This window comes from Gadus chalcogrammus, chromosome 23, assembly GCF_026213295.1.
Source record: "Gadus chalcogrammus isolate NIFS_2021 chromosome 23, NIFS_Gcha_1.0, whole genome shotgun sequence".
NCBI classification, from domain to species: domain Eukaryota; kingdom Metazoa; phylum Chordata; class Actinopteri; order Gadiformes; family Gadidae; genus Gadus; species Gadus chalcogrammus.
Window position 1 is genome coordinate 18,694,909 of NC_079434.1, and position 26,512 is coordinate 18,721,420.

General features: G+C 51.4%; 1 protein-coding gene across 2 annotated transcripts in view; it reads right to left on the reverse strand.

The window, feature by feature from the left end:
* Positions 1–268: 268 nt before the first annotated feature.
* Positions 269–26,512, reverse strand: part of LOC130377426 (brefeldin A-inhibited guanine nucleotide-exchange protein 1-like) — a 40,567-nt gene continuing 14,323 nt past the window's right edge. Inside the window, exons 2-14 of one of the 2 annotated variants that reach the window (XM_056584560.1) lie at positions 20,176–20,206; positions 15,370–15,526; positions 14,795–14,941; positions 12,512–12,691; positions 11,734–11,787; positions 8,351–8,729; positions 7,423–7,551; positions 5,870–6,168; positions 5,191–5,324; positions 2,948–3,182; positions 1,878–1,977; positions 1,559–1,698; positions 269–1,079 (exon numbers count right to left, since the gene is read on the reverse strand). In XM_056584560.1, the coding sequence (XP_056440535.1) occupies positions 942–1,079; positions 1,559–1,698; positions 1,878–1,977; positions 2,948–3,182; positions 5,191–5,324; positions 5,870–6,168; positions 7,423–7,551; positions 8,351–8,729; positions 11,734–11,787; positions 12,512–12,691; positions 14,795–14,941; positions 15,370–15,526; positions 20,176–20,206 (2,123 nt within the window). In that variant the 3' untranslated portion in view covers positions 269–941. The remainder of the gene's footprint in view (positions 1,080–1,558; positions 1,699–1,877; positions 1,978–2,947; positions 3,183–5,190; positions 5,325–5,869; positions 6,169–7,422; positions 7,552–8,350; positions 8,730–11,733; positions 11,788–12,511; positions 12,692–14,794; positions 14,942–15,369; positions 15,527–20,175; positions 20,207–26,512) is intronic. The other variant, XM_056584562.1, reaches the window with a different exon arrangement.

Here is a 26,512-nt window from a genome sequence, read left to right on the forward strand (position 1 = left end):
CGCGGCCCCCGGGAGCCCCATGAGCACAGAGCTAGCGCTGACGGGCGCCGTCTTCCCAGGACCGCCCCGGGCTAGTCTGCGGTTCGTTCAGGCTGATGGTGGGAAAACCTGGGCGGGGGGGCGGGGTGGCCCCTCCCCTAACGCAGTTCTGACACTCAAATCCCATCATTCACACGCACGCACGCACGCACGCACACGCACACACACACACACACACACACACACACACACACACGTCATGCCTAGGGCTTGTTTCCCCGTCTCCCCTGCTCTCTGCGTTCGCTGCGCCTGCAGGATCAGCACGCCCGGGGGCTGAGCCGTCCACTCCCGGGTTCCTCGGGTGGAAGGAGGTGAACTCTGCTCCCTCCCTCCCTCCGGGCCCGGGAGCGGACGTACGGGGGGGGTAAATGTCAGCCAGGGAGCCTGCGACCCAGGGAGGGCAGCCTGACGACCTGCCTGCCGGCTCACCGGCTCGCCCAGCGCTCAGCCTCAATTCTCTTCTCAAAATAACATTGATCGATGGTGTTCCGACGATTATATTTAAATAACCCCGTTACCAACATACGGTAACTGAATCCTTTCAAAACATCTGTTTTTGTGACCAACAGCAGTCGCTACATGTGGTCGTACGACCCTTAACCGGGTACATCCGGCCCCGTTTCGATGGATGCTGTACCTCATTTCAGCCTCTGACGTTTTACAATCACCTGACTGAATGGGTTTAATATTCACAGTCTCGCAGGTCAAATCGACATTCAGCCCTTCATCGTTGTTCGTTTTGCTTCCTGTGGACGAGTCAGATCCCGTTCACACCTCCAGTTCACGCGGAGGTGAACAGAGACCCCCACTTCCACACAGACCAGGGCTGGAATGTTGGGTCCACACCAGGGTTCGACCGAGGGTCCACCCCCCCCCTGGCGTGGGTCCAAACGCCCCGGGGTTCAGACCTCGGGGGGACGGGGGCTCTTACCGAGGCTGGTCTGGGAGTTTGGGTTGACGTACTGGTCTTTACTCCACTCCACCATGCACTTCAGGATGGACACCAGGCACTCCAGGCCCTTCTTCCTCAGGGTCAGCTCCTACGGGCCACAACGGAACACGTTACAACCCCCACAAAACGTTCCCCCCGTTAGCTGTCCGGCTCTCCCTCCGCCACGACCTGGTTCGTGTTTAAATCCGTGCCGTTAAAAGTGACAATCTCAAAGATCTTCATTTCCATAAATGTGGACTGTTCCTCTCTTCGTGCATAAGGTGACACATTGGTGATGGAGCCTCCGGCCCGGTGATGGCAGCCAACGCGTTTGCAGTATTATGACTGCTACGAACTGGGTGACATTGACACCGTTGGGAGCCATGGCAACCATCCGCGCTTATCGCCAAAGGGAACCAAAATAATAACATGGAGATTGCCTCTTCAAGGAGCAGGATAAAAAATTGTTTTTCCGAACCTCCTTTAATCTAAAGTGAGGACTGCGATGAAGACTATAGTGCAGCCTTCCACCATTTGCAAGATCTTAAGACTTGGTGAAAAAAGCGAAATAGAAAGGTGCAAGCTCACCTGGACGGGCGTGGTGCCGAGCTCGTGACCCCCCCTCCCCTGGGCGATCTTCGAGAGGTCGTTGACCAGCCGCTCGAAGATGTTGGCGGCGTTCAGGTCGCAGTCGTAGTTGACGTAGATGTCCACCACGCCCTGGGCGTCTACACACAAACGCACACAATGGATGTGGCACTGGGTTAACCTAGCAATTATAAGTGCTTGGCACTTGGCTCTATCAACCTCCTTATTGCACCAACAGCGATATTTAGTTTTTTTCATTCTTCTGACAAACGTACTTATTGGAAGTCTCTTTGGATAAATGACGTAAGCGTGGTTGTACCTGCGCAGATCCTGGTCAGCGTCTGGATGACCATCCACTTGTGGTCGTAGGAGCTGGTGGAGGTCTCCAGGATGTAGAGGAAGATCTCCTTGAAGAACACCTGGACGGAGGAATCGTCCGGTTAAATGTTGTGACAAAATGGTAGCTTTTCTATTCAGTGTTTGGCACGCGACTTTAACTGTACTGCTTGCCGTTGACACCTCTCCCCGAACCCCCTACTCCTCCCTCCCCCTGGAGATCGGATCACTTATTGGCGAATTGCCGGACCTTTTCTAGTTTTCTTGTTCCCCTTTAAGGGGTGATACTATACCACCAGGCGTGAGTGGGATTAGCCATTACAAGACTTCCATGTGCCTTAGTGACATCACAAGTGGGTGTGTTTCCACCGAGTTGATGATGTGTAGATCAGCAACATTAGCTACGGTCCACTGGGTAGGCTGGTAGACTGATCCAAAACACTGATTTTCAAACTGCTCAGAATAGCTAATCACACGCACAGTAGGGCTTTGACTCCAGCTTTGTTATTTGAATATAAGTCGAATATCAAAAAAAAATTAAAAATTCGAACGAATATTAGGCAGCCCATAATATTCGAACCTGTTATGGGAAGGCCAAGAGGGAGAGACGTCGGAGAACCCGACGCAGTCTATTCATAATATTGACCACGGAAGAGGCAGCGACTGAAGTATTGATTAGACCGCGATTTATTAGAAACCTTATAAACCGTTGGGACACGCAGGACCGGTAACCATAGCAACGCCGGTGAACAAACCTCGCGAAGCCCAATCCAGGTCTTACTGAAGGCATTTAATGGTCAAAATATTATTAATAAATATTTGAATATTAATATTAATAAACAAACGAACTTCGAAGATGATTTTTGGGCAAAAGTCAAAGCCCTAACTCACGCTAATATCAACCCTTTAACCGGTTTAAAGGGTTGATACCAGAGAGAGGTATCAACCCTTTGATACGTGTGCAAACCAGAGCTTTCCCCAAACACGTTGACGAAAAACAAAGCGAGAGGTTTTTTTTGTCCCCGGGGGAGACGGGTGTTCCAGGGCCCCCACCTCGATCTGCATCTTGAGGTGGGTCTTGAAGTGGGACAGCAGCGTGAGGAAGATGGACAGCGACAGCTCGAAGACCTCGGGCACCGAGGACACGCCGTTCTTGGAGAGCGCCACGCACAGGTACTGCTTGATGGCGTTGATGAACATCTCGTTGGTCTTGAAGACGGGCCCAGCGTTCTGCAGGATGGACAGCAGCAGCTGCAGGGACAGCACCTTGGAGCGCAGCTCGTGAGACCTGGGGGAGGGATGGGGGAGGGACGGGGGAGGGATGGGGGAGACGGGGGAGGAGACGAGGTCATCTTAGTTATCACGATTGTTTTGGACGATTGCAGGGCGCGGCTGATTAGGAGTTATTATTCTTGTGATTAGGACGCGATTGATTGGAATGGGATGAGAATTAAGGAGTACACTGTGTGTGTTTATGGATGCCTGTGTGTGTGTGTGTGTGTGTGTGTGTGTGTGTGTGTGTGTGTGTGTGTGTGTGTGTGTGTGTGTGTGTGTGTGTGTGTGTGTGTGTGTGTGTGTGTGTGTGTGTGTGTGTGTGTGTGTGCGCCTGCAGTCCAACCTCTTGGAACAAATCACAGGAGTTTTGCATACCATAATGAACCTGATAAGATGATCCCGGAACAAGGACCTTCAGACTGTTTCACCACAAACCACCAGACTGACAGTACATCAGCGAGCAGCACAGTGACTCAACAACAAGGACTTCCTGTTTCCATGCCGACCAAACAGCCCGCAGGTGGATGCTACAACAACTAAACCAACTACCCCTTTCTGTATTCTGGGCCTTGACTTTTATCGTGTTGTGTCTGAGTCATCCCTGGAAGAAAATTCATTGCTTGAATAAATTATACTCTTGCATATAAATTTGGGTTTAAGTTTAAGAAAATGTTTTTGATATCCATACACGGTTACGTAAATGTATCACATGAATGAGATTAACGGGAGGCTGGCTTTGCCTTCATGCAGAACTGATAAGCACCCTTCACAGAGCCCTGGGGTGGATTGAGTTACGCCGGGGAAACAGATCCGAACGCAGGCTGGTTAACTTCTCTGCGCCATCCGCCGTTAGCATGAGAACCACGCAGAGTCAACCCTGATTATCCTGATGCGAGTTAGCAGGAACTGACACCATGGGGGGAGGAGGAGAACTCTGCTCTACCAGACCAGGATGTGATGAAGATCCTCGGAAAAACCAGAGTGATGCTTCATCTTGGACTCTTTTTTTTTTTTTTTTTTTACTCACTATTAATAGAGTTAGGCTCTTCCAGCTTGTGTCTATTGCAGAAGTGTTTGTTTAAGTTGCCAAAACTGCGATCCCGAGGCAGATCATGACGGACTAGATTCCACTGATAAGGTCATAACATCAGTAATATGTCGAGAAATTAATAAGATAACCGAGTTATGCCGTTATATTTATAATCACAATCACATATATTTGAAACATGCAACGGTGTGTTGCAATACGCAGGACTTCAAACTGAATATTTCCAACAACAACAACTCAGTCTGCTACCCTCCCACCCCTACAGCCAAACCACAACCTCGTGAATAAACACCCGTGCTGTTTTATTCACGATAACAGACCCACCACACGTCAACAGAGACCTGACTCACAGAGAAGAGCGATTTGTAAAAGAAAATCCACCAAGGGTTCAGGAGAGAAGGACCCAGGAGACCCGGGGAGAGGGGCCAGTCTCTTACTTGTAGAGACAATCTGATCCCATTATTTCCTTCCCGATACCGATTCCTGACCTTGAGTATCGTCGGATACCGACTACATACCGATACAGCATCTAGCGTTGCAACTACGATTAGCACTTTTTTCTTATCGAAGGCTCCTCTTACGATGACAGCAATGTTAGTCGGTTCACTTACTGCCAATTTTATTTTTTCAGGACTAGATCATTTACATTTAGAATCCATAATTATAATAATACATTTGTATTCTTGTTAAGCATCCATGTGTAGATTGAGTTTGCCATTCCGACTTTCCGCCTCTGACCGTTAACGAATGCAGCAGAAAACCGCACCTGTTTGTGACGTCCTTTGCCTGTGTATCAATGAGCTGGTCACGTGATGTATCGGATCCGCTCATAGAATAGTATCGATACCGATACTGGTATCTGTACCGATACTAGTATCGCTACCGATACTGGTATCGCTAAAGATACCGATACCGATATTGGTATCGCTACCGATACCGATATTGGTATCGGTATCGGAGAAGCCCTACTTACTTGGGGTCGGGGGGTCCGTCGGTCAGGGGCTTCATGGAGAGCTTGCACAGCGAACGGAACACCAGGAAGGCGTCCTTCTGGAGGATGTGGGAGAACTTGGCGCCGGGGGGCTGGCCCGGAGCGGTCCCCGATTCCTACGGGAGGAGGAGGGAACGCCCGAGCGGACGGTGAGGAGAGAGACGGCCGTCACCAACCTACAGCCCCCCTGTCACTGCGGCAGCGCCCGATGTAAACAACGAGGAGGAAACTACGGGGAACACGGAGTGAGGGACTTGTTCTGAGCTGAGAAACCCGCTGAGGAGGGCTGGAAACATGGACTTGTGTCTTTGGCTGCCAAGAGAAGTGTGACATTTATTATTAAACCTCGGGCTGGCATGGAATCGCTTTCATAAGGGCGCTCCCATACTTATAATAAATACCACCTTATTTATATTTAATAGTAGTAATTACTATTTACTTATTTATATGATGTACCAGTTTCATACATTTTTATAATATCCTTTTGGGGAACCACTGACGTGTTACATTTCATCCGACAGTGGCACATCCTAGTTCTGGTATATTTATTTTGTGATGTTCCTGCTTCATGTCTCCATCCATAGATCTACGTCTACACACACACACAGGCGACCCTGGAGCCTGTGGTACCCGTCGCCACGGCAACCCCTCCCCGGCTCACCTGAGTGTCGGTGGAGGAGACGGAGAGCCGGTCGTCGGGCAGCGACGGCGTGAAGCTGGCGCTGATGGGCGTGCCGGGGATGCCGTTGACGTGGGCGTGCTCGCTGTCGCTGCTGCCCAGCACGCTCTCGTCCTCCAGCGAGCTCTGGGTGACCTCCGCCGACCCCTCGCCGCACGCCTCCGACTCGCCCGCCGCCACCGCGTCGACGGCCGCCACGCCGACGGCCCCGGCCTCGCCCCCGCCCTCGCCGCCCGACTCCTTGGCGTCCGAGCAGAGGTGGGCGGGGTCCAGGCAGTTCCCTGTGGAGGCAGGAGGAGAGACGGTCAGTTGAGCCGATTGTTCTTAACTTTTAATCTTAATCGCCGTCTCACTTTCAACCTATGAACGCTAGTTTTACAAACCAAATAACTAAATGCTGTTAGAATCCTGTCGAGGGAGCCCACGACACGGAAAGGTCCTCGAACAAAAGCTCCTTCAGATATGAGTATCTATCTGTGGAGATATAGGCATGTATCTAGGCTATGGGTAGAGCATGTGTGGATGAGGATATACTGTAGGCATGTATCTATGCCATAGGTACAGTATGGATGGATGAAGATATAGGAATGTATCTAGGCCATAGGTACTGCTTTTATCTCTGGAGATATAGGCATGTAGATAAGCTATAGGTAAAGCGTGTGTGGATGAAGATATAGGGGTGTTTCTAAGCTATAGGCACAGTATGGATAGATGAAGATATAGGCATGTATCTACGCCATAGGTACGGTATGGGCTAGATGAAGACATAGGCATGTATCTACGTACGCCATAGGTACAGCATGGATAGATGAAGATATAGGCATGTATCTAAGCTATAGGTACTGCTTGTATCTCTGGAGATATAGGCATGTATGTAAACCATAGGTACAGTATGCATGGCTGAAGATATAGGCATGTATGAATGAAGACATAGGACTGTTTGTAACAGGTTCCTCAGCGCAGTCGCTCCGAGCGATCGTTATCTGCCATGGAGACGGGTCACCTGACACCCTGTTTTTCCGAGCGACTTCATGCCTCAGTAGGATTACCGTCAGACTCTGCAGCCATCCGAGAGAGCCTCACCAAACACCTCTCCACGAGCAGCGAGGGGACAGGTCGTCCTCTCCCCTTCCCTTTGTACCGAACGGTAGCTCAAGGCGCTCTGACCCCCCCCCCCGCCTGCTTTCTCATGTAACACCACGGCCCCAGGTGTTAAAGGTGTCTGAGAGCGTAAACAAACCAGGGGGGAACAGGGTGGACAGTGTGGAGGAGTGTGTTCAGGGAGGGAAGAGGGACCCAAGGCACGGACCCAGACGATAACAAATGGTATCGAACACAGTCGCTTAACAGAGGGCTAATCATGAGGGCCAGGCGCATTGTGGTGGCCCAGGTTTGATTCCAATCTGTAGTCCTACTCTAAAGTACATTATGAATTTCACTATCTCAACCCACTTTCCAGTCATTCATTTAAATTATTAGGGTCAGGGAAAGGGTTAGGCACAAAATAGCCAATGAGGACGTGGGGGCGGGCTCACCTCCGGCGACCGTGTTGACCACCTCCTGAAGGACGCTCTGCACGATTTCCTGGGCCTTCTCCTCGTAGTTGGGGGACTCGCGGTCCTCCCCCTCCTCCCCCTCCCCCACCCGCTGCTCCGCCACGGCGTCTGGAGGGTGGAGGGGAACATCAGCTCCGTCACCGACACATCCCCCACAAATCACACACATTGACGCCTGGGGAAATCAAGAGCGAGCCGCAAACAGCCGGGCCTGCCGCGGTGACGGTACCAACATGGGCGGTGGAAACGGAACGCAGGACGCAGGACAGTATACGCCCAGAAACACAGCCGGTTCAAACAGCTCTATACCTTCACATGCACAACGGGAGTCAACCATAGGAAACCAGCGTGTTAAATCAGGGACAGCCTGTTACCACGGGGACAGCCTGGGACCAAGGGGACAGCCTGTTACCACGGGGACAGCCTGTGACCAAGGGGACAGCCTGTTACCACAGGGACAGCGTGTTACCACGGGGACAGCCTGTTACCACGGGGACAGCCTGTTACCACGGGGACAGCCTGTTACCACGGGGACAGCCTGTTACCACGGGGACAGCCTGTTACCACGGGGACAGCCTGTTACCACGGGGACAGCCTGTTACCACGGGGACAGCCTGTTACCACGGGGACAGCGTGTTACCACGGGGACAGCGTGTTACCACGGGGACAGCGTGTTGCCACGGGGACAGCGTGTTACCACGGGGACAGCGTGTTGCCACGGGGACAGCGTGTTGCCACGGGGACAGCGTGTTACCACGGGGACAGCGTGTTGCCACGGGGACAGCGTGTTACCACGGGGACAGCCTGTTACCACGGGGACAGCGTGTTACCACGGGGACAGCGTGTTACCACGGGGACAGCCTGTTACCACGGGGACAGCGTGTTACACCGGGGAACGTCCTCTTACTCTGGGTGGCGGCGGCGGTGGCAGCGGCGGCGGTGGCGGCGGCAGTGGCCTGGTCCGCCTCCGTCTGCTCGTTCTCGGCCACGCAGAACTCTGAGCCGTTCTCGGGGTGGGGGCTCTCGTAGGCCCCGGGGCCCCGCCCCTCGGGGGCCCCGCCCTCCAGGCCGCTGTTGACGGGGGTGGAGGGGGTGGTGGCGGTGGGCGTGGCTCCCGGGGTGGACTGCGTGGAGGGGGGTGTGGAGGGCCCGTTGGGCTCCTGGGCGGGGCCTCTGGACTGGAGGTGGGCGGGGCCCTGGAGCTGGGGGGAGGCGGCATCTTTGTGGGGCGTGGCCGGGGACTGCTGCCGGTGCCGCTCACGCTCCATCTGCTTAGCCTCCTGCAGCTACACACACACACACACACACACACACACACACACACACACACACACACACACACACACACACACACACACACACACACACACACACACACACACACACACACACACACACACACGCCGACACACGCACGCACACACACACACACACACACACACAGACATACATCCATGCACGCACAGAAAATACAACACAGCATCACGCACACACGATACAACACGCACACACACACACAAACACACACACACACACGCACACACACACACACACAAAGAAAAACACATTAGAGCATCATAAATCAATTAGGTCCCAACAGAAGAGCCTATCAAGATGGAGGGCCCCTGACCGGACCCCAGAGCCGCAGCCCACCGCGGCCAGATGTCCGACAGGAAGTGACCGCCGGCTGGGGGCCCGCCCTCTGGTTCAGCCTCCATCTTGATTTGTGACCACAGAGCCCAACACAACAGTCGTTGGACATTGTGTGAACAGTTTTAGTGTGTGAAATGTGTATATCTGAATGTGTATATCTGTGTGTGTGTGTGTGTGTGTGTGTGTGTGTGTGTGTGTGTGTGTGTGTGTGTGTGTGTGTGTGTGTGTGTGTGTGTGTGTGTGTGTGTGTGTGTGTGTGCGCGGTGGTTGTTGGTTTGCTGTGTGTGCGATAACAGCTCATACAGCATGTCCAACACGGTTGTGTATCCTGGTTGTCTCCGTGTTTTGTGTGTTGTGGGCCCCTCTGCTGTTTGCTGCTTTTGTGTGTTTCAGTTGGTGGTTGATGAGCAGAACTTGGCGAGCAATATTAAAAACATGCGCAGGAGACCGGGAGGGAGGGGGGGGGGGGGTAATTCCACGATGTAGAGATGTGTTGATGGTGTTTAACTCTTGCCCGTCGGAGCGTGCTATTGGTTTGCGTTTAGCCATTCCTCTGAAGGACAATCGCCAAGACGACGGAACTCACAAAATGGAGGGCAAAGAATAAGAGCAAGCAGAGGGGGAGGGAGGGAGGGAGGGAAGGAGGGAGGGAGGGAGGGGCGGCCGACCGACACAGGGCAGCCCGCCATGCGTCTCCAGTGAAAGGGCGCTTTGGTCACAAATGATTGCATTAAAAAAGGAAACTTAAGAAGGGTACAAAAAAACGACTCAAGGGGGAAAAGAGTTCAACTGAAGAAGAAGAAGTGAGGCGAAGACGAAAGTAAGAAATAAAATAAAGATGTGGCACAGTTACAAAACGATGGCGAAAGATTGCCGGAGTTTAGAATACTAATACAGATCTATACTATATTTACATCTCTGATCGAGAATCCAAAACAGATCATTCAATGGTCCATGTGATGCCTCAGAAGAGCTAGCTTATCTCCCTTCAACTTCTGGGTGAGGGGAAAATACTGAATTTAAAGTCCTATGATTAATATTTCAAGAGCATTACATTAAAAGGCGTGATATTATGCCAACAGGTTTGAGTGTGATTAGCTATTACAAGCTGTTTGAAAATCTGCTTCTTCCAGTGTTTTAGTGACTTCACAAGTGGGCGTGTCCACCAGCCTACCGAGTTCACTGTAGCAAATGGTGCTTATCTGTCCATCATCTGATTTTTAAACGGCTAGTAATGGCTAATTACACCCACCCCTGGTGGCATAATAACACGCCTTTAAAAATATATATCCGTATTCGCTCTATCCAGGAAAATAATCAATTGGTGATTATATGCTACCCGAAATACCAAACGAATTACATCAATCAAAAAAACTAAAAACAAACAAAGAAAAAACATACTAATAGATTCCTCTGGCCAATTGAATGAGCCGCTGAAGTCTGCCCAAAAGGATTCCGACATAAACAAGTTAATTCAATGGAAGCGCATTCTGAGGCCACGATTAGGATGGAATAAAGGGCCCGGACAAATACACCTTAGCTGGAGGGGACAGAGGTGTCTGTGGAAACTGAATAAGCTCATCCCTTAAATGGCATAGAGCTGAGAGAGAGGACAGAGAGAGAGATGGAGAGAGGAAGAGAACACAGAGAGAGAGAGAAACAGACAGAAAAACAGACAGACAGACAGACGGAGAGACGGAGAGAGAGACAGACAGACAGACAGACAGACAGACAGACAGACAGACAGACAGATGGAGAGAGAGAGAGAGACAGAGGAAGAGAACACAGAAAGAGATAGGGAGGAAGAGAACAGAGAGAGAGAGAGAGAGAAACAGAGACAGACAGACTGACAGTCAGACAGACGGAGAGAGAGACAGAGACAGACAGTCAGACAGACGGAGAGAGAGACAGAGACAGACAGAAAGAAAGGGGATGAGAGAGGATGGGGAGGTTGTGGAGAGAAGGTAGAGAGAAGCGAAGAGAGAGAGACTCATCTCGGTGTGTTTATCGTTTATTTCTACTATGTGCAGGCGGGCCCAGGAGACGATATTTACACACATTAAAAGGTGTACTAAGCTGCCTAGCAGGCACCACACACTACAGCCATTAGCCCATCTGTCTCTGTCTCCATCTCTAGCCCCCCCCCCGCCCCCCCCCGCCCCCCCCTGCCCTCGAGGAGGACGTGGAATCGAAAGCAAAACTTAGCGATACACATTAAAGCGAGGTGCCACATCTGGCCCTGCAACAGAAAGCAGGTCCAGTCCCACACCTGCAGTGTCAGCGCAACGGAAACATGGAAGTGGAAGCCAGGACAGTGGGTAGGGGGGGGGAGGGGGAGGGGGTCTCGTGGTTGCTGGTAAACAGAAAACCAAAGATGTGCAGAACACACGACACGCATTGACACGGCACTGCAGAGCCCCTCCACCCCCCCCACCCCCCCGAGAGGAGGAGAGCGGGATGGGGGGGGGGGGGGGGGGGGTCAGTGGGTGGAGGAAGCACAACGCACACAGGAACACACACACACACACACACACACACACACACACACACACACACACACACGCAGACACACACGAGAGGAGTCGTGAAGTGTGGAAGTTCAGATCAGGCAAGTCAGGGCAGTCCTGCACGCATTACCTGGCGGTCCCTCTTTCTGAAGGCCAGAGACCATGAGAGCTTGTGATTTGTAAGCTACGTGTCCAAGGGGGCGAGAGGGAGGGAAGGAGGAGGCAAGGTGAGGAGGAGGAGGAGGAGGAGGAGGAGGGGGAGAGGAAGTGTCAATCAAAAAGAAAAAGATGGCGTTAGAGCAAGCTTTGTTTTTGGGTTCGTTTTCTTTTATCTCAAAAGGCAGCGACTTTAGTTGCACTTCTGGACAAAAACACAAAACATGACTTACTTGACATCTTTCCAGAACAAGGCAGGCGACAGACACACGCAAACAACAGTACATCCACATACAGCAGTGCGCTCTTAGTGACTAGACGTTCAACTACAACACGACACACAGTCACGGTCTGATGGGGAGCACACGGACTATGGATCAACGACAACAAGGAGGGGAACACAAGGGTGGATCTCAGGGCTCCTACCTTGGGCCACACACACCGTGCGTCTGCTCACCAGCACTGGACCGGCACGTGCGTGCGTGCGTGTGCGTGCGTGCGTGTGAGTGAGAGGATGAGGGAGTGAGGGGGTGCGTGTGTCCGAGCGTGTGAGAGAGAGTGAGTGAGTGAGAGCGTACGAGGGCATGAGTGTCTGCGACCATAAACAGATGTATGCACAGGACAGAACGATGTGCTCAGGGAACCGGGAGGAGGAGGAGGAGGAGGAGGGAGGATGGAGGAGGAGGAGGAGAGGGAGGAGGAGGAGGAGGAGGAGGAGAGGGAGGAGGAGGAGGAGGAGGAGGAGGACCTACTGCCTGGTTCTCCATGCGGGCGAAGATGACGTTGAGCATCTGGGTGAGCGTGGCCTTGGCCGTGGTCTGGTTGATGAGGTTCTTGCTGGCCAGGTAGATGTTGTAGCAGGTGCGCACCGCCTGCAGCACCGTGCCCTCGTGGATCTCGATGTGCTGCGAAGTCACCGCCGTCAACAGAGCCTGGAGGGGAGGAGGGGGGAGGAGGGGGGAGGAGGAGAGGGAGGAGGGGGGGGGGAGGAGAGGGGAGGAGGAGAGGGGAGGAGAGGGGAGGAGGGGGGAGGAGGAGAGGGGAGGAGGAGAGGGGAGGAGGAGAGGGGAGGAGGAGAGGGAGGAGGAGAGGGGAGGAGGAGAGGGGAGGAGGAGAGGGGAGGAGGGGGGAGGAGAGGGGAGGAGGAGAGGGGAGGAGGAGAGGGGAGGAGGAGGGGGGGAGGAGGAGAGGGGAGGAGGAGGGGGGAGGAGGAGAGGGGAGGAGGAGAGGGGAGGAGGAGAGGGAGGAAGAGAGGGGAGGAGGAGGGGGGAGGAGGAGGAGAGGGGAGGAGGAGAGGGGAGGAGGAGGGGGGGAGGAGGAGGGGGGAGGAGGAGGGGGGGAGGAGGAGAGGAGGAGAGGGGAGGAGGAGAGGGAGGAGGAGAGGGGAGGAGAGGGGAGGAGGAGCGGGGAGGAGGAGGGGGGGAGGAGGAGAGGGGAGGAGGAGAGGGGAGGAGGATGGGGGGAGGAGGAGGGGGGAGGAGGAGAGGGGAGGAGGAGAGGGGAGGAGGGGGGAGGAGGAGAGGGGAGGAGGAGAGGGGGGGGAGGAGGAGAGGGAGGAGGAGAGGGGAGGAGGAGAGGGAGGAAGAGGGGAGGAGGAGAGGGGAGGAGGAGAGGGGAGGAGGAGGGGGGAGGAGGAGGGGGGAGGAGGAGAGGGGAGGAGGAGAGGGGAGGAGGAGAGGGAGGAAGAGAGCAAAGAAGGGCAGTTGAGGGCGGGGGCCAAGTTAGCTTAGGTTGCCATGACAATGTCTTGCTGTGATTTGTCTGCCAAGGACCACCGACGCCAACCCCGTCCTCCTGAGAAACAGTCAGGCTTGAGTCCTGGTCCGATGGAACGTTCCGGCGGCCGATGGAGAACCTCATGGGTGATGTACCGAGATTAAATTAATTTAAAACCAATGCCTGACGGGGAAGGAGTGTGTCGTCGACATCACGTGGGGACCCACTTCACCCTCGACGCACTCTGACAGCCCTGCACCTGAAAGCTTTCGACCGCCCTCGACTTCTGCTCGTTATCGTATCGTAACCATGGGAATAACACACAATACTGTCAGCAAACACTCCCAACTCTTTATTGTTTACATTCCTAGTATATGAGAGAGCGAGGAGGATGAGAGAGCGAGAATCGAGCGAGAAGTGTTTCACACAAAGATGCGAGACACACACAGCGATACACACACAGCGATACACGTTGAGACTGGGAGAGAGACAAGCATAGATAGGGACACAGGGAGAGACAGACACTAAGAGAGAGAGGGCACAGACAGATGGAGACAAGCAGACAGATACACACAAAGGGAGTCAGAGTGATGGAGTCAGAAGAGAGACAGACACCAAGAGAGAGAGACAGGGAACAGTCAGATGGAGGCAGAGAGAGACAGACAGACAGTCATAAGGGAGACAGAGAGGATATAGACAGAGTGAGGCAGAGAGAGAGAGAGAGAGAGAGAGAGAGAGAGAGAGAGAGAGAGAGACAGAGACAGAGACAGAGACAGAGACAGAGACAGAGACAGAGACAGAGACAGAGAGAGAGAGAGAGAGAGAGAGAGAGAGAGAGAGAGCCAGAGAGAGAGAGAGAGAGACAGAGAGAGAGAGACAGAAAGAGAGAGTGAGAGAGTGAGAGAGAGCGAGACAGAGAGAGAGAGACAGAGAGAGATAGAGAGACAGAGAGAGATAGAGAGACAGAGAGAGAGCTCAAGAGCGAGATTGCAAGAGTGAGAGCGTGCGAGAGAGAGAGAGGGTACAAACAGATGAAGGCAGAGAGTGAGTGAAAGAGAGAGACAGAGACAGAGAGCGAGAGAGAGAGCGAGCAAGAGAGACAGATGCCTTATAAAATAGTGCTCGCAAGGCAACATCAAAATAAAACATAATATACCGGCATGGCGATATCATCTCAACTACATATCTCCTTTTAAAAAAATATCCCGGTATCATTTTACTAGCGGTATGTCGCCCAGCCCTAAGAGACGGAGCCGGAGACAGAGAGCGGGAGCGACAGAGAGGGCAGGGGGCCAGCGAGCACCAGGGGCCCGGCCCACCTTGATGATCTGTAGCTGGATGCCCTCGTCCGTCTGGGGCCCCTGGAAGCAGGCGCAGATGGTCTCTATGATCCGGTCGATCAGCTTCTTGCCCGGGGCCGTGCTGTCCGGGGCGCTGCCCGTCAGGTGCCCATAGGCGATCAGTTTCTGAGGCGGAGCGCAGTCACACGGACACACGCGAACACACACATGTATCCACACACACACACACACACACACACACACACGTACACACACACACACACGACACGATCACAACGGAGAGAAAAGAGAGACATGGTACAATGAAAAATAATCCTCAAAGAGGGCTCCCTGTCGGCTAAAAGATTTAGACGATTAATTTGACACTTTCAATAAATCCTTCCATATTATTGATCTGCTGATGGATCTAATCAATGTCGTGTGACAAATACATGTTTCTGAAAAAAAGATGGCCGTCATTCACGCTTTTCCTCACATCACTGCCCCCCCCCCCCCCCCCCCCCCAACAGGAAGTGACAACCGCCTTGTTTACAACACACACGGTCTCCCCTTGTGGGCGGAGTCCCGTCAGACGGAGGGCGGCCGCCACTGACCTGCAGGCAGTCCAGGGAGGTGATGACGATGCGGGGACATTTCGACTGACAGGCCAACTCAAACGGCAGGAAGTACTTGTCAGCCTCGATGAAGTTGGTCTTTGACTTGATTGGCGGGAGGGTGCTGGAGCCCGATTTACCGTCTCCTGGGGGGGGGCTGGGGGGGAGACAGAGGGAGAGCGCACGTTAGAGAGGGAGAGAGGGGGAGGCAGAGGGAGAGAGGGCGTAAGAGAGGGAGAGAGAGAGAGGGAGTTGGAGAGGGAGAGAGGAGGTTAGAGAGGGAGAGAGGGGGGTTAGAGAGAGAGGGAGTTGGAGAGGGAGAGAGGAGGTTAGAGAGGGAGAGAGGGGGGTTAGAGAGAGAGGGAGTTGGAGAGGGAGAGAGGATGTTAGAGTGAGAGAGGGGGTTAGAGAGAGAGGGAGGGGGGTTAGAGAGGGAGAGAGGGTGTGAGAGGAGGAGAGAGAGACACACACAGAAAGATAAGTGCCGCATACAGTGCAGAGAGGAATACAGAAAGAAAGAAAATAAATTAGAGGGAGAGTCAGAGAGTCAGAGAGAGCCGGAGTGAGAGAGAGACAGAGACACAGAGAGAGAGAGGAGAGGGCCTCTGGGAGAGGATGATAAACACACAGTAATCACACGTCTGTCGGACAGAAACGAGGCAGCGTGGGAAACCAACAATCAGCCTGACACTGGGAGACACTGGGAGGCACTGGGAGACACTGGGAGGCACTGGGAGGCCGGCCTCCACGCAGATGCGCGTGTGTTTGTGAGTGTGCCGCACGATGACATGAACACATATTGAAACTACAATTTTCAGGGGTAACTAACGGTCAACCATGAGGAACAGTGTTTCTCCCAGCACTGTATGGTTATGGCGGACGCCTTAACAATAGGGCCCTGCCTTGACCACAAATGTTTAAAAAATATATATATAAAAAATATATATATAAAAAATGACCAATATGTGGATACATAATATTTTTTATATTTTTCCTTATTATTTATTTTTTCCTTATTATGCATTAACAAAGTACAAACCTATCGTAAGGTAAGGAAACATACTTCCATCAGGTACAAAGAATAAAAATCAAAAAATGCATTGGTAATACTGTTCACAACGATAGTGCCATAAAGCTCCTCGACCACCTTGACCAAGACATTCCCTGGGGGAAGCGCTGAGGAATGATGATGATGATGCTGATGATGATGATGCAGCTCCCACACATTCATAGTCCCTACATCAAATAATAAATAACCGTTGGCCTTCTCTATACTATTAATAACTCATAGGAAAAACGCATCGTCCTGCTCTAACGCAGGCGAGGATAATCACAACAAAGCAATACTCGTACATGAATAACATAATAGCCTGCGTCATCGTGCACTATTGATATCGGATCAATACTCCACACAGCAAGAGTGTGTGCACCTTAGTGCGTGTTTATCACTCAAAGGGTCTTCCTTCTCCTCTAGTGGAGTAGGAACTGGTACTACTGGTTTAGCACCAGTTAGCCCTGGTCTGAGCAGAGGTCCTGAAGTACAACGGGTTCTCCTATCGAACATAAGATGTCGGTGTGCTTTCCAGGTCTCCTTATAGGAGCCTCGGGCACCCTGACTCCGCCTTTAATGAAAGCTTTCAGGCGTTACTCATTCAGCCTGGGCCCGCCTCCTCAGTTCTGGCCCAATCAGCAGAGGCCGGGTGTCATGATACCACTTAATCAGCGCGTGGCCGGGGAGCAGCCATATGAGCCCATAGGAAGTGAAGTGTTGAACACAGAGAGAGAGAGAGAGACAGACAGAGAGACAGAGAGACAGAGAGAGAGAGAGAGAGAGAGAGAGAGAGTCATCCAATGCAAACCAAGGTAAGACTTGGGGCTGGTTCGGTTATCCATTAAGCTGGTCTAGAATCGTTTCAAACTCTGCCTGCAAAACAAGCTGAGGCGGGAGAGAGATGGAAAGAGAACAGACAGACAGACAGACAGACAGACAGACAGACAGACAGACAGACAGACAGACAGAGGTAATAGGACTGCTTAGCTAGTATAGCAAGGCTGAAGAGAGGATGAGGAGAAAAATAATAAGGGAGGGAGGGCCAGTCTTGTTTATGTCTCCCTATACCAGGTCGATGAAACAGAGGAGGAGTCCAGCGCTCTTTAAAAGAAATGTGAATGACCCGACACAGCACACACACATACACACGCGCGCACACACACACACACAGAAAGAGAAAGAGCGGAAAATAACGAATGGGCTCAAAGGGAGGGTGAGGGACAGACAGAGGAGGGTGAGGGACAGACAGAGGAGGGTGAGGGACAGACAGAGGAGGGTGAGGGACAGACAGAGGAGGGTGAGGGACAGACAGAGGAGGGTGAGGGACAGACAGAGGAGGGTGAGGGACAGACAGAGGAGGGTGAGGGACAGACAGAGGAGGGTGAGGGACAGACAGAGGAGGGTGAGGGACAGACAGAGGAGGGTGAGGGACAGACAGAGGAGGGTGAGGGACAGACAGAGGAGGCACGAAACAAACAGCGTCAATTCCAGAGAGGACAAAGGGAGACGACTTAGACGGACGGGAGAGGAGACGAGATCATCTCGATGTCTTCCAGCAGCGCACACACACAGCAGCACACACACACACACAGCACACACACACACGCAGCACACACACTCAGATAACAGGGGCTGAGCGTTGGATCAGAGCAGTGCTTCAGGTTTAATGTCTCTCTCTCTTATCTCTCACTCGCCCACTCTCTCTTTCTCCCCCTCTCTCTCTCTCTCTCTCTCTCTCTCTCTCTCTCTCTCTCTCTCTCTCTCTCTCTCTCTCTCTCCTCTCTCTCTCTCTCTCTCCTCTCTCTCTCTCTCTCTCTCTCTCTCTCTCTCTCTCTCTCTCTCTCTCTCTCTCTTGCTGTCTCTCTCTCTCTCTCTCTCCCCCCTGATGACAAGAACCCGTTTTCCTGATTATCCTTGTGAACCTGACGTAATCCACGCTATAAACTATCTCAGGTAACTCAACTGGCTTCATTAGACGGATGCATTACTTATGGTGAGGGTGAATATTAAATAGCACATTCATGATGTGCAACGTCAGAGGGGAGGTCGCCACTCCAACTGAAGAATCAATAAACATGAAAATATCAAACCTCACGTTGTGATTATCTTAAAAAGTCTAATCCACTTAGATTGCCGAGCTGTGTAACTAAATAGGGAGCTGGGTTTATTCATGTTGTGTTGACGAGCCCACTGACAGATAACACAACGTAATACAATCACTGCCCCGCCTTGCTCACTGTGTGGTCCCTCTGCTAATGGAGAGAGAGAGAGAGAGAGAGAGAGAGAGAGAGAGAGAGAGAGAGAGAGAGAGAGAGAGAGAGAGAGAGAGAGAGAGAGAGAGGAGAGAGAGAGAGAGAGAGAGAGAGAGAGAGAGAGAGAGAGAGAGAGAGAGAGAGAGAGAGAGAGAGAGAGAGAGAGAGAGTGTGACAGTGTGTGTGTGTCAGCTTGTGTGTGTGTGTGTGTTTGTGTGAGACAGTGTGTGCGTGTTTTACAGTGTGTGAGTGTGACAGTGTGTGTGTGTGTGTGTGTGAGACAGTGTGTGTGTGTGCATGTGCGTGTGTGTGTTTGTGTGTGTGAGAGACAGTGTGTGTGAGAGACAGTGTGTGTGTGTGTGTGTGACAGTGTGTGTGTGTGTGTCTCTCCCAGGTAACATCCTGACTCCCAACACGATGGTGGTTGACTCCTCCCACCTCCCCTCAGCTGGTTCTGTTCTCCATCATGTAAACGCTAAGTGGATCTTAAGAGAGGATTAAACCTCCTCCTACAGCTCTGTGGTGAGCCTCCCCCAGTCTGGCTCTGGGGGGAGGGGGGGGGGGGGTTAACCACTATAGAATACGTACAACATGACAGGAAGTAGGACTCACTGCGGCCCCATTGATTGGAGGAGGATTGAGTGAAGACCCTGTTATGAGGGTTGCTGTGGGGAGTCATGATTAGGGTTTGGAGCCGCGTGTCCTATTGGATTAACACTATCTGCTTCCTGTGACAACCACCCAATCAGTGAGCTGGGCAAGAGAGAGGTAAAGAGGGAGGGGGGAGATGGAGGAGAGAGATGATAAGAGAGAGGGAGAGATAGAGCGAGAGATAGAGAGAGAGGTAGAGAGAGAGAGAGAGAGAGAGGTAGAGAGAGACAGAGAGAGAGAGAGAGAGAGAGAGAGATGAAGAGATATAGAGGGAGAGTCTAACTGGCCGAGGTAGGGAGAGAAGGAAACTGCATGCGAGAGATGGAGAGGAAAGGAACACAACTGCAGAGGAAGTGAGAGAAGTGGCACTCACGCCACACTTAGTCTGACACGGGAGGGCAAGTTTGTTGGAACGCACGCGCGTTGAGCACGCAGCATGGGTCAGTGAAGGAAGCCGATAACGGGAGCAAGGCAAAAAGTAAAATCTGCACGCACAAGAGGACGGACACACTAAAGAAACAACACACACTGTACACACACACACACACACACACACACACATTCTTGTACAGAATACGAGAGAAACCCGAGGAGAGGCTTGCTGCAGAGTGTTGTATTTGACATCTTCCGAACAGGAAGAGAAACAGGAGAACACACACACACACACACACACACACACACGGCCCAAGATGAACCGCTGACCACTTCAGGGTTAGAAATAAAACAATGGCTTGGCCGGTCAATGTTTCCACTCGGGTTAAGAAAAAACTAAAAACAAGAAGTTCATTGCGCTCACACACACACACACACACACACACGTACACACACACGCGCTCACACTTAAGTACTCACCTTAATTTTTCAGATTCCTCTTTGATTTCCTCTGAAAGAAGAGAGAGAGAGAGAGAACAAGGTTAGAACTGAGCAGTTGCGGGGGGGCTGGTTCTGTGGTGAGGTCTTCTCTAATGGTTCTGCGGTGAGTTCTTCTCTAATGGTTCTGTGGTGAGTTCTTCTCTAATGGTTCTGCGGTGAGTTCTTCTCTAATGGTTCTGTGGTGAGTTCTTCTCTAATGGTTCTGCGGTGAGTTCTTCTCTAATGGTTCTGCGGTGAGTTCTTCTCTAATGGTTCTGCGGTGAGTTCTTCTCTAATGGTTCTGCGGTGAGTTCTTCTCTAATGGTTCTGTGGTGAGTTCTTCTCTAATGGTTCTGCGGTGAGTTCTTCTCTAATGGTTCTGCGGTGAGTTCTCCTCTAATGGTTCTGAAGAGAACAGGAGCTCTGGCAGGGCTATGGGTTCAGCTCCTCTCTTATGAACCCCTGCAGAGCCGACTCCCCTGCTGGCGTCCTGCTGGGCGCCCACAGACAGAACTAACTGTTTCAGGGGTTCTCTCTAGGGATGCACCGAAATGACAATTCTTGGCCGAAACCGAAACCGAATACCAAATGCGTCTTAATGTTTTTCATTCATTTTGCTTTAATTTTTCACCATTGCATAAATCAAACAATTAACCCTGTCCATTATAAACTTTTTTGTCTTGCTTTTCTATAAAAAAAATAAATTACAAATTTGAAACAAAATATTTATTTAATACTGAACGTTTTCTAACATTCCAGCAGACATTATAGCAAAGAATTATTATTATTATTATTTATTTTTTTATAAATAAATAAAAATGTTCGGTGTATTATGTTCGGCCTTTTTACTCCTTCGGCCGAAACCAAACATTATGTTTTGGCCCGTTTTCGGCCGAACATGTTCGGTGGCCGAATATTCGGTGCATCCCTAGTTCTCTCATCCCTCCTGGACGAGATGGAGCCTTTCAAAGGGCCCTCTCTCACTGGAGATCTCCGGAGCTCAAACACTGTTCTGATACCTGGTGTTACATCGACGGATCTGTACTTTATGGAAGTTATAAATTCATAGCAGCAAATGCGCACACTGGTTCGAAACCTGAGCATGAGCAAGAGCAAGGAACTCAAGAGTGGGCGATAAATGCAAACATCCGAACCATGAAAACAGAAGCTCAGCAACATTTGCATCAAGGCCATGCACATCTGTAGACAGAAGATTCGAGAAGATCAAAGATTCTCAGTTGATGACGTGACGTGTCAAAAAGCCGTACAGGAAGTAAGGAGATACAGGTGAGAGTGATGCCGACCTGACCCCTGTTCAGAGGTCAGCGATGCACTCTGACGCGATGCGCCCTGCCTGTAGGCATCCCATGATGCATTCCTTCACACGCTCGCTCTAGTTCAACCGACCCCACCACAGTGGCACCAGCATAACGAGAAGACTATCATATTTATCATCATATTCTAACCTTGAAACAGTTTTGTTTTGTTTGTTTTTATTTGCATTCGTATGATTCAGCTGCTATTGTGAAGCCTCTGAGCATTGGGAAAAGTGCGATATAAGTTTGATGCATTGTTACATATTCATTACAAAGACATTGGGACAACAGTACTTCTTTACTATCAAGTTCTCCAGAGCTAGCCAGTCCAGCTTCCTAAGCAAGCACTCGACTCTCCTACCCCCGTCCCCCAGTCTGCAGAGCAGTGGGACTCAATGAAGGGACTGTCCAACACCCTCCTGTAGGCCCGCCATCATGGCTGGAGGAGAGCGGAGGAGGTTGTGGGCCTCAGTGTTTGGATTTGGTGCGTTTGCATTCATCGTTTGCATGTTGAACGCAAATGCGCTCCCAGGTGGCGAGCGCCACCTGGGAGCGCCTTAGCGAGGCCGGGCTTCGCTTTGTGTGTCTTGAACTCGTCGATCGGAGAACCAGACGACACAGACCTAAACACGAAGACCAGCGCCAGGATCCAGGCTACTGTAAACAGCTGCGCTCACAGAAACACACACACTCATCCATCTGCCCGGATCGGCCCAAATCATTAGGGGGGGTTGATTATTATGTGATCAACCCGGATGATAGGGTCAGGCTGTGATGGTAGTGGAGCCAGGAGAGAGAGACAGAGGAGACAGAGAGAGAGAGACATGGGAGACAGAGAGAGACAGAGACAGAGACAGAGACAGAGACAGACAGAGAGAGAGAGAGAGAGAGAGAGAGACAGAGACAGAGACAGAGACAGAGAGAGACAGAGACAGAGACAGACAGAGAGAGAGAGACAGAGACAGAGACAGAGACAGAGACAGACAGAGAGAGAGAGAGAGAGACAGAGACAGAGACAGAGACAGCGACAGAGAGAGACAGAGAGACAGAGACAGAGACAGACAGAGAGAGAGAGACAGAGACAGAGACAGAGACAGAGAGAGACAGAGAGAGACAGAGAGACAGAGACAGAGAGACAGAGAGAGAGAGACAGAGACAGAGACAGAGAGACAGAGACAGAGAGAGACAGAGACAGAGAGAGAGACAGAGGAGAGAGAGAGACAGAGAGACAGAGAGACAGAGAGACAGAGATAGAGACAGAGACAGGGACAGAGACAGAGAGACAGAGAGACAGAGAGACAGAGACAGAGATAGAGATAGAGACAGAGAGAGGGAGAGAGAGAGAGAGAGAGAGGGGGAGAGAGAGAGAGAGACAGAGACAGAGACAGAGACAGAGACAGAGACAGACGGAGACAGACGGAGACAGACGGAGACAGACGGAGAGAGAGAGACGGAGACAGAGGAGAGACAGAGGAGAGAGAGAGACAGAGACAGAGACAGAGACAGAGACAGAGACAGACGGAGAGACAGAGACAGACGGAGAGACAGAGAGACAGAGACAGAGACAGAGAGAGACAGAGAGATAAAGTGATAAGTTGAGAGCCTAAGGGATGGAGAGACGGCCGGGGGCGCCGGAGAGGAGAGAGAGGGAGAGCGAGTCAACAGATGCTGCCCATTACCCGTGGACAGTGCTGCAGGAAGTGCTTTTAAAAGCCGGGCAATAAGCGGTACAAGACCTCGCAGAGCATCCAAAGCCTGCCAGGGGCGGGAATCGCCGTGACAACTCAATCATTCCACCGCTCGGAGGCTGAACGCCCGCTACCGAAAACAGCGAGGTCTGCCGGGCGAGGAGTAGTGAGTTCCCCACTCGCCGAGGAATTCCAGCGGGCTGCGGAGCCTCCTTCCTCACAGCCGAGAGGAGAGAGTGCCGGTTGACTCACAGGCATTTCAATCACGGCTATTTATTGGTGACACACACACACACGCACGCACACACACACACACGCCATGTATTTTGAAGGTATCATTCAATTAACTGTGACAGAAGGCTAGGTCACCGCAGCGCTAGTACCACAGCAGAATAGCGCGGCCGTTTCAGTGTCGTTTGTGCTTTGGAGGTTCCCCTTCCGCTTTCGTTTCATCGTTCCGACGGTGGTAGTGTTGTGAGCCAGAGGCTGACAACATTACCCCTGACCGGTGCGATTGAGGTAATGAAAGGATCAGTTCTGACGCTTCAAGTGTGTTTTCTTTTCTTTTCAACATCGGACACCCGCCAGAATATGAATCCGAACGTGTCAGGTTGCTAGCCGCGCACGACGTAGAGCGATGGAATGCTTTGTAGGGAACAGTGGTTCTGTTCCACTGATGTTCTCCCCAGGCGTTCTGCGGTTTTTGTATGAATTCTTGCAGTGGCTCAAAGATTGGGCGAGTGTGTTGTGATCCTGTCATCTTTCAATACTTTGCCCTGAGAAAGTTGTGACAGCGCTAATGAGTGGAACAAGGCTCTCTTGTTCCTTAAACTGTTGACTAACACTAACAAAGTATTTGAAAACTGATAACCTACTTCAAGTTGTATTTGTGTGATTGGAGTTTAACTAAACTTGTCAATAACAAACATATCAACAGTAAAGGTAGATCATCTTGAGTTTTATTGCATTAGTCAAGTGCCTGGGTCCAAATGACCTCGGCAGTCCACTCCTCATGTAAAACATTGTCCAACGTGTAAACAATACTAAACTGAAATAAAACGGCTCTTAATGAGCCACTGAGATGGAAGCTGAAAAGCGGAAAAAATATTAAAGAATATTGCCAAACTGGATATCATTATTCCGTGCGTCTGAAACAAAAAGATATTGAATGTCTCCTGAACGAATCAATCACACTTTACGATAGAATAAATATATGAAACACAATAAGTGTAGGTGTTGTTTTGTTAGACGCACATCGCAATTTGCGAAAAGCGTCGTCCGCAGCTGCGTGATTCATCATTATTATCTGTTCTTTCACATATTAAAAAACCTTAATGTCCTTGTTGCATGTTTATTATATCCTACCTTATCTCCAACTAAACAATGCCTTTCTTAGTGTTAGGAAAACACTCCAGCTTTCGGTCTAGGGCCTAATATCTGCTCACTCTGGTAGGCGTAACAGGCTACATCACAGACTCACGGTTCAGACACCAACAGATAGCCTAGGCCGATGTGACCTGATAAACACACAGTCACATCTTCGTCAGCACACACACACACCAGATGCCTGGACGTCTGAACTGTGAAACTCTGCGCACACTAGTCACAAACCCACACACCAGAGAGGTTACCATGGAGGGCACCGACGTGCGTGCGTGCGTGCGTGCGTGCGTGTGTAGGGCCCCATGAGGCCTTGATCAGTACACAGACCATAATAAGTCCTGCCATCATGGCTGCCTCATCGTCTGCATCAGAGCTGCCAAATTAAACCCCATAGATTCTGTTCACCACCACAGTGTGCCAGAATAATATGCTGTTTGTCTACTTATGATATAATAAGACTCAGTAGGGGGGGAACTGTCTCTGAACCACAGGGGGTCAATAAATGTTTTAGCATTAGTTATAGCATACCGAGTCAACTCATTTAAATGCGTTTCAGTCTTTGAACAAAGTTTGTCTCACGGCTTCTTGAGAGAATAATGAAGGATCTTTTTCGTCCAATTTGCTAATATGACTTAAAATGTGTTCTACAGGAAAAGGAGAACACGCCTGGTTTGGGAGTCATCATTGGATGATCCCTGGGGGGGGTGAAAGGCGCGTTCACGGCCCAGGTGATATCGGGACGCCTCGTCAGTGATGACGCTTCCGCGTGTTCCCGGCAGCGACCGTCCATGTGCGCTGCGTTGGGAATCTAAAAGTTCTTCACAGCACAGTCAGCTCTAAACAGAATCAGTTTCAGCATGGGGGCGGGCCTTAGAAAGGGGGCGGGCCTCGGAATGGGGGCGGGCCTCGGAATGGGGGCAGGCCTCGGAATGGGGGCGGACCAGGTGGCTCCAGAACCAAGTGACTCCTCCTTCCTCAGCCGCTGTGCTCCCACCCCCTGAGGCCCGCCCCCATTCTGAGGCCCGCCCCCATTCTGAGGCCCGCCCCCATTCTGAGGCCCGCCCCTGTCTCTCTCCTGCCTGCTCTCAGGGTCACCATGGTAACCCCGAGGCCCTAACCCCTACCCCCGCCTCCTAAACCTGGTGAGACTAAAAGTACAAAAGGTGGCTAATCATTCCTCCACTCCCCGCTGGAGTTAGCATAGCGTGGTCGTCATAGCGAGGCATTAAGGGGCGAAGGTTCGATCATGACCTTTGTCCTCCTTCTATAAAGAAGGAGGCCGCGGGCGACAGCACACCTGACCAGACCCACTTACTGACTGGGGAAGCAGGCGGTAGGATTGATTACTTTATTATATTGATGATTAGCGGCTTTTGACAAACGACTTATTGTTTAACGTTAATTAGATTATTAAAAGCATGGCATAATTCTCATGTGTGTATCAATTATGCATGCTTCAGTGATTCATACCTCGGCTAAAATGCTTTTCTCAGAACAACAATAAAAACAGCCTTAACCCAACTGGAAAAAAGGTTGGCCCCAGAAATACTAGAGTCCGAGCAAACACACAAACCCCCCGAGAAGGACTTGGAGGCCTGTGAGCATCAACTTATGTGCACACCTGTCATAAAGACCGGTTACATTACTCGCTCTACAAATGTGCGATATCTGGGCCAGATACAAAGAAAACTATAAAGATAGTTGTTGCATGTCCATTACATGTCTATTGAGCTACACTATGCGGTACTTGCAGATGTTAGAAGCAAGGCCTCCTAGTACACACTGGGTGGGGGTCTGGCTGACCCTACAAACGGTATGATGACTTGAGCACCAGGCTGTCCTGGCGGCCGTGGTGCGACCTCGGCACGTTGGCCCTAAGAAGAGCGAGCATGATGACCTTCAGTCCACCATTGGCTCCAAAAGAGCGATTGCACAAAGCACTGACTGTGA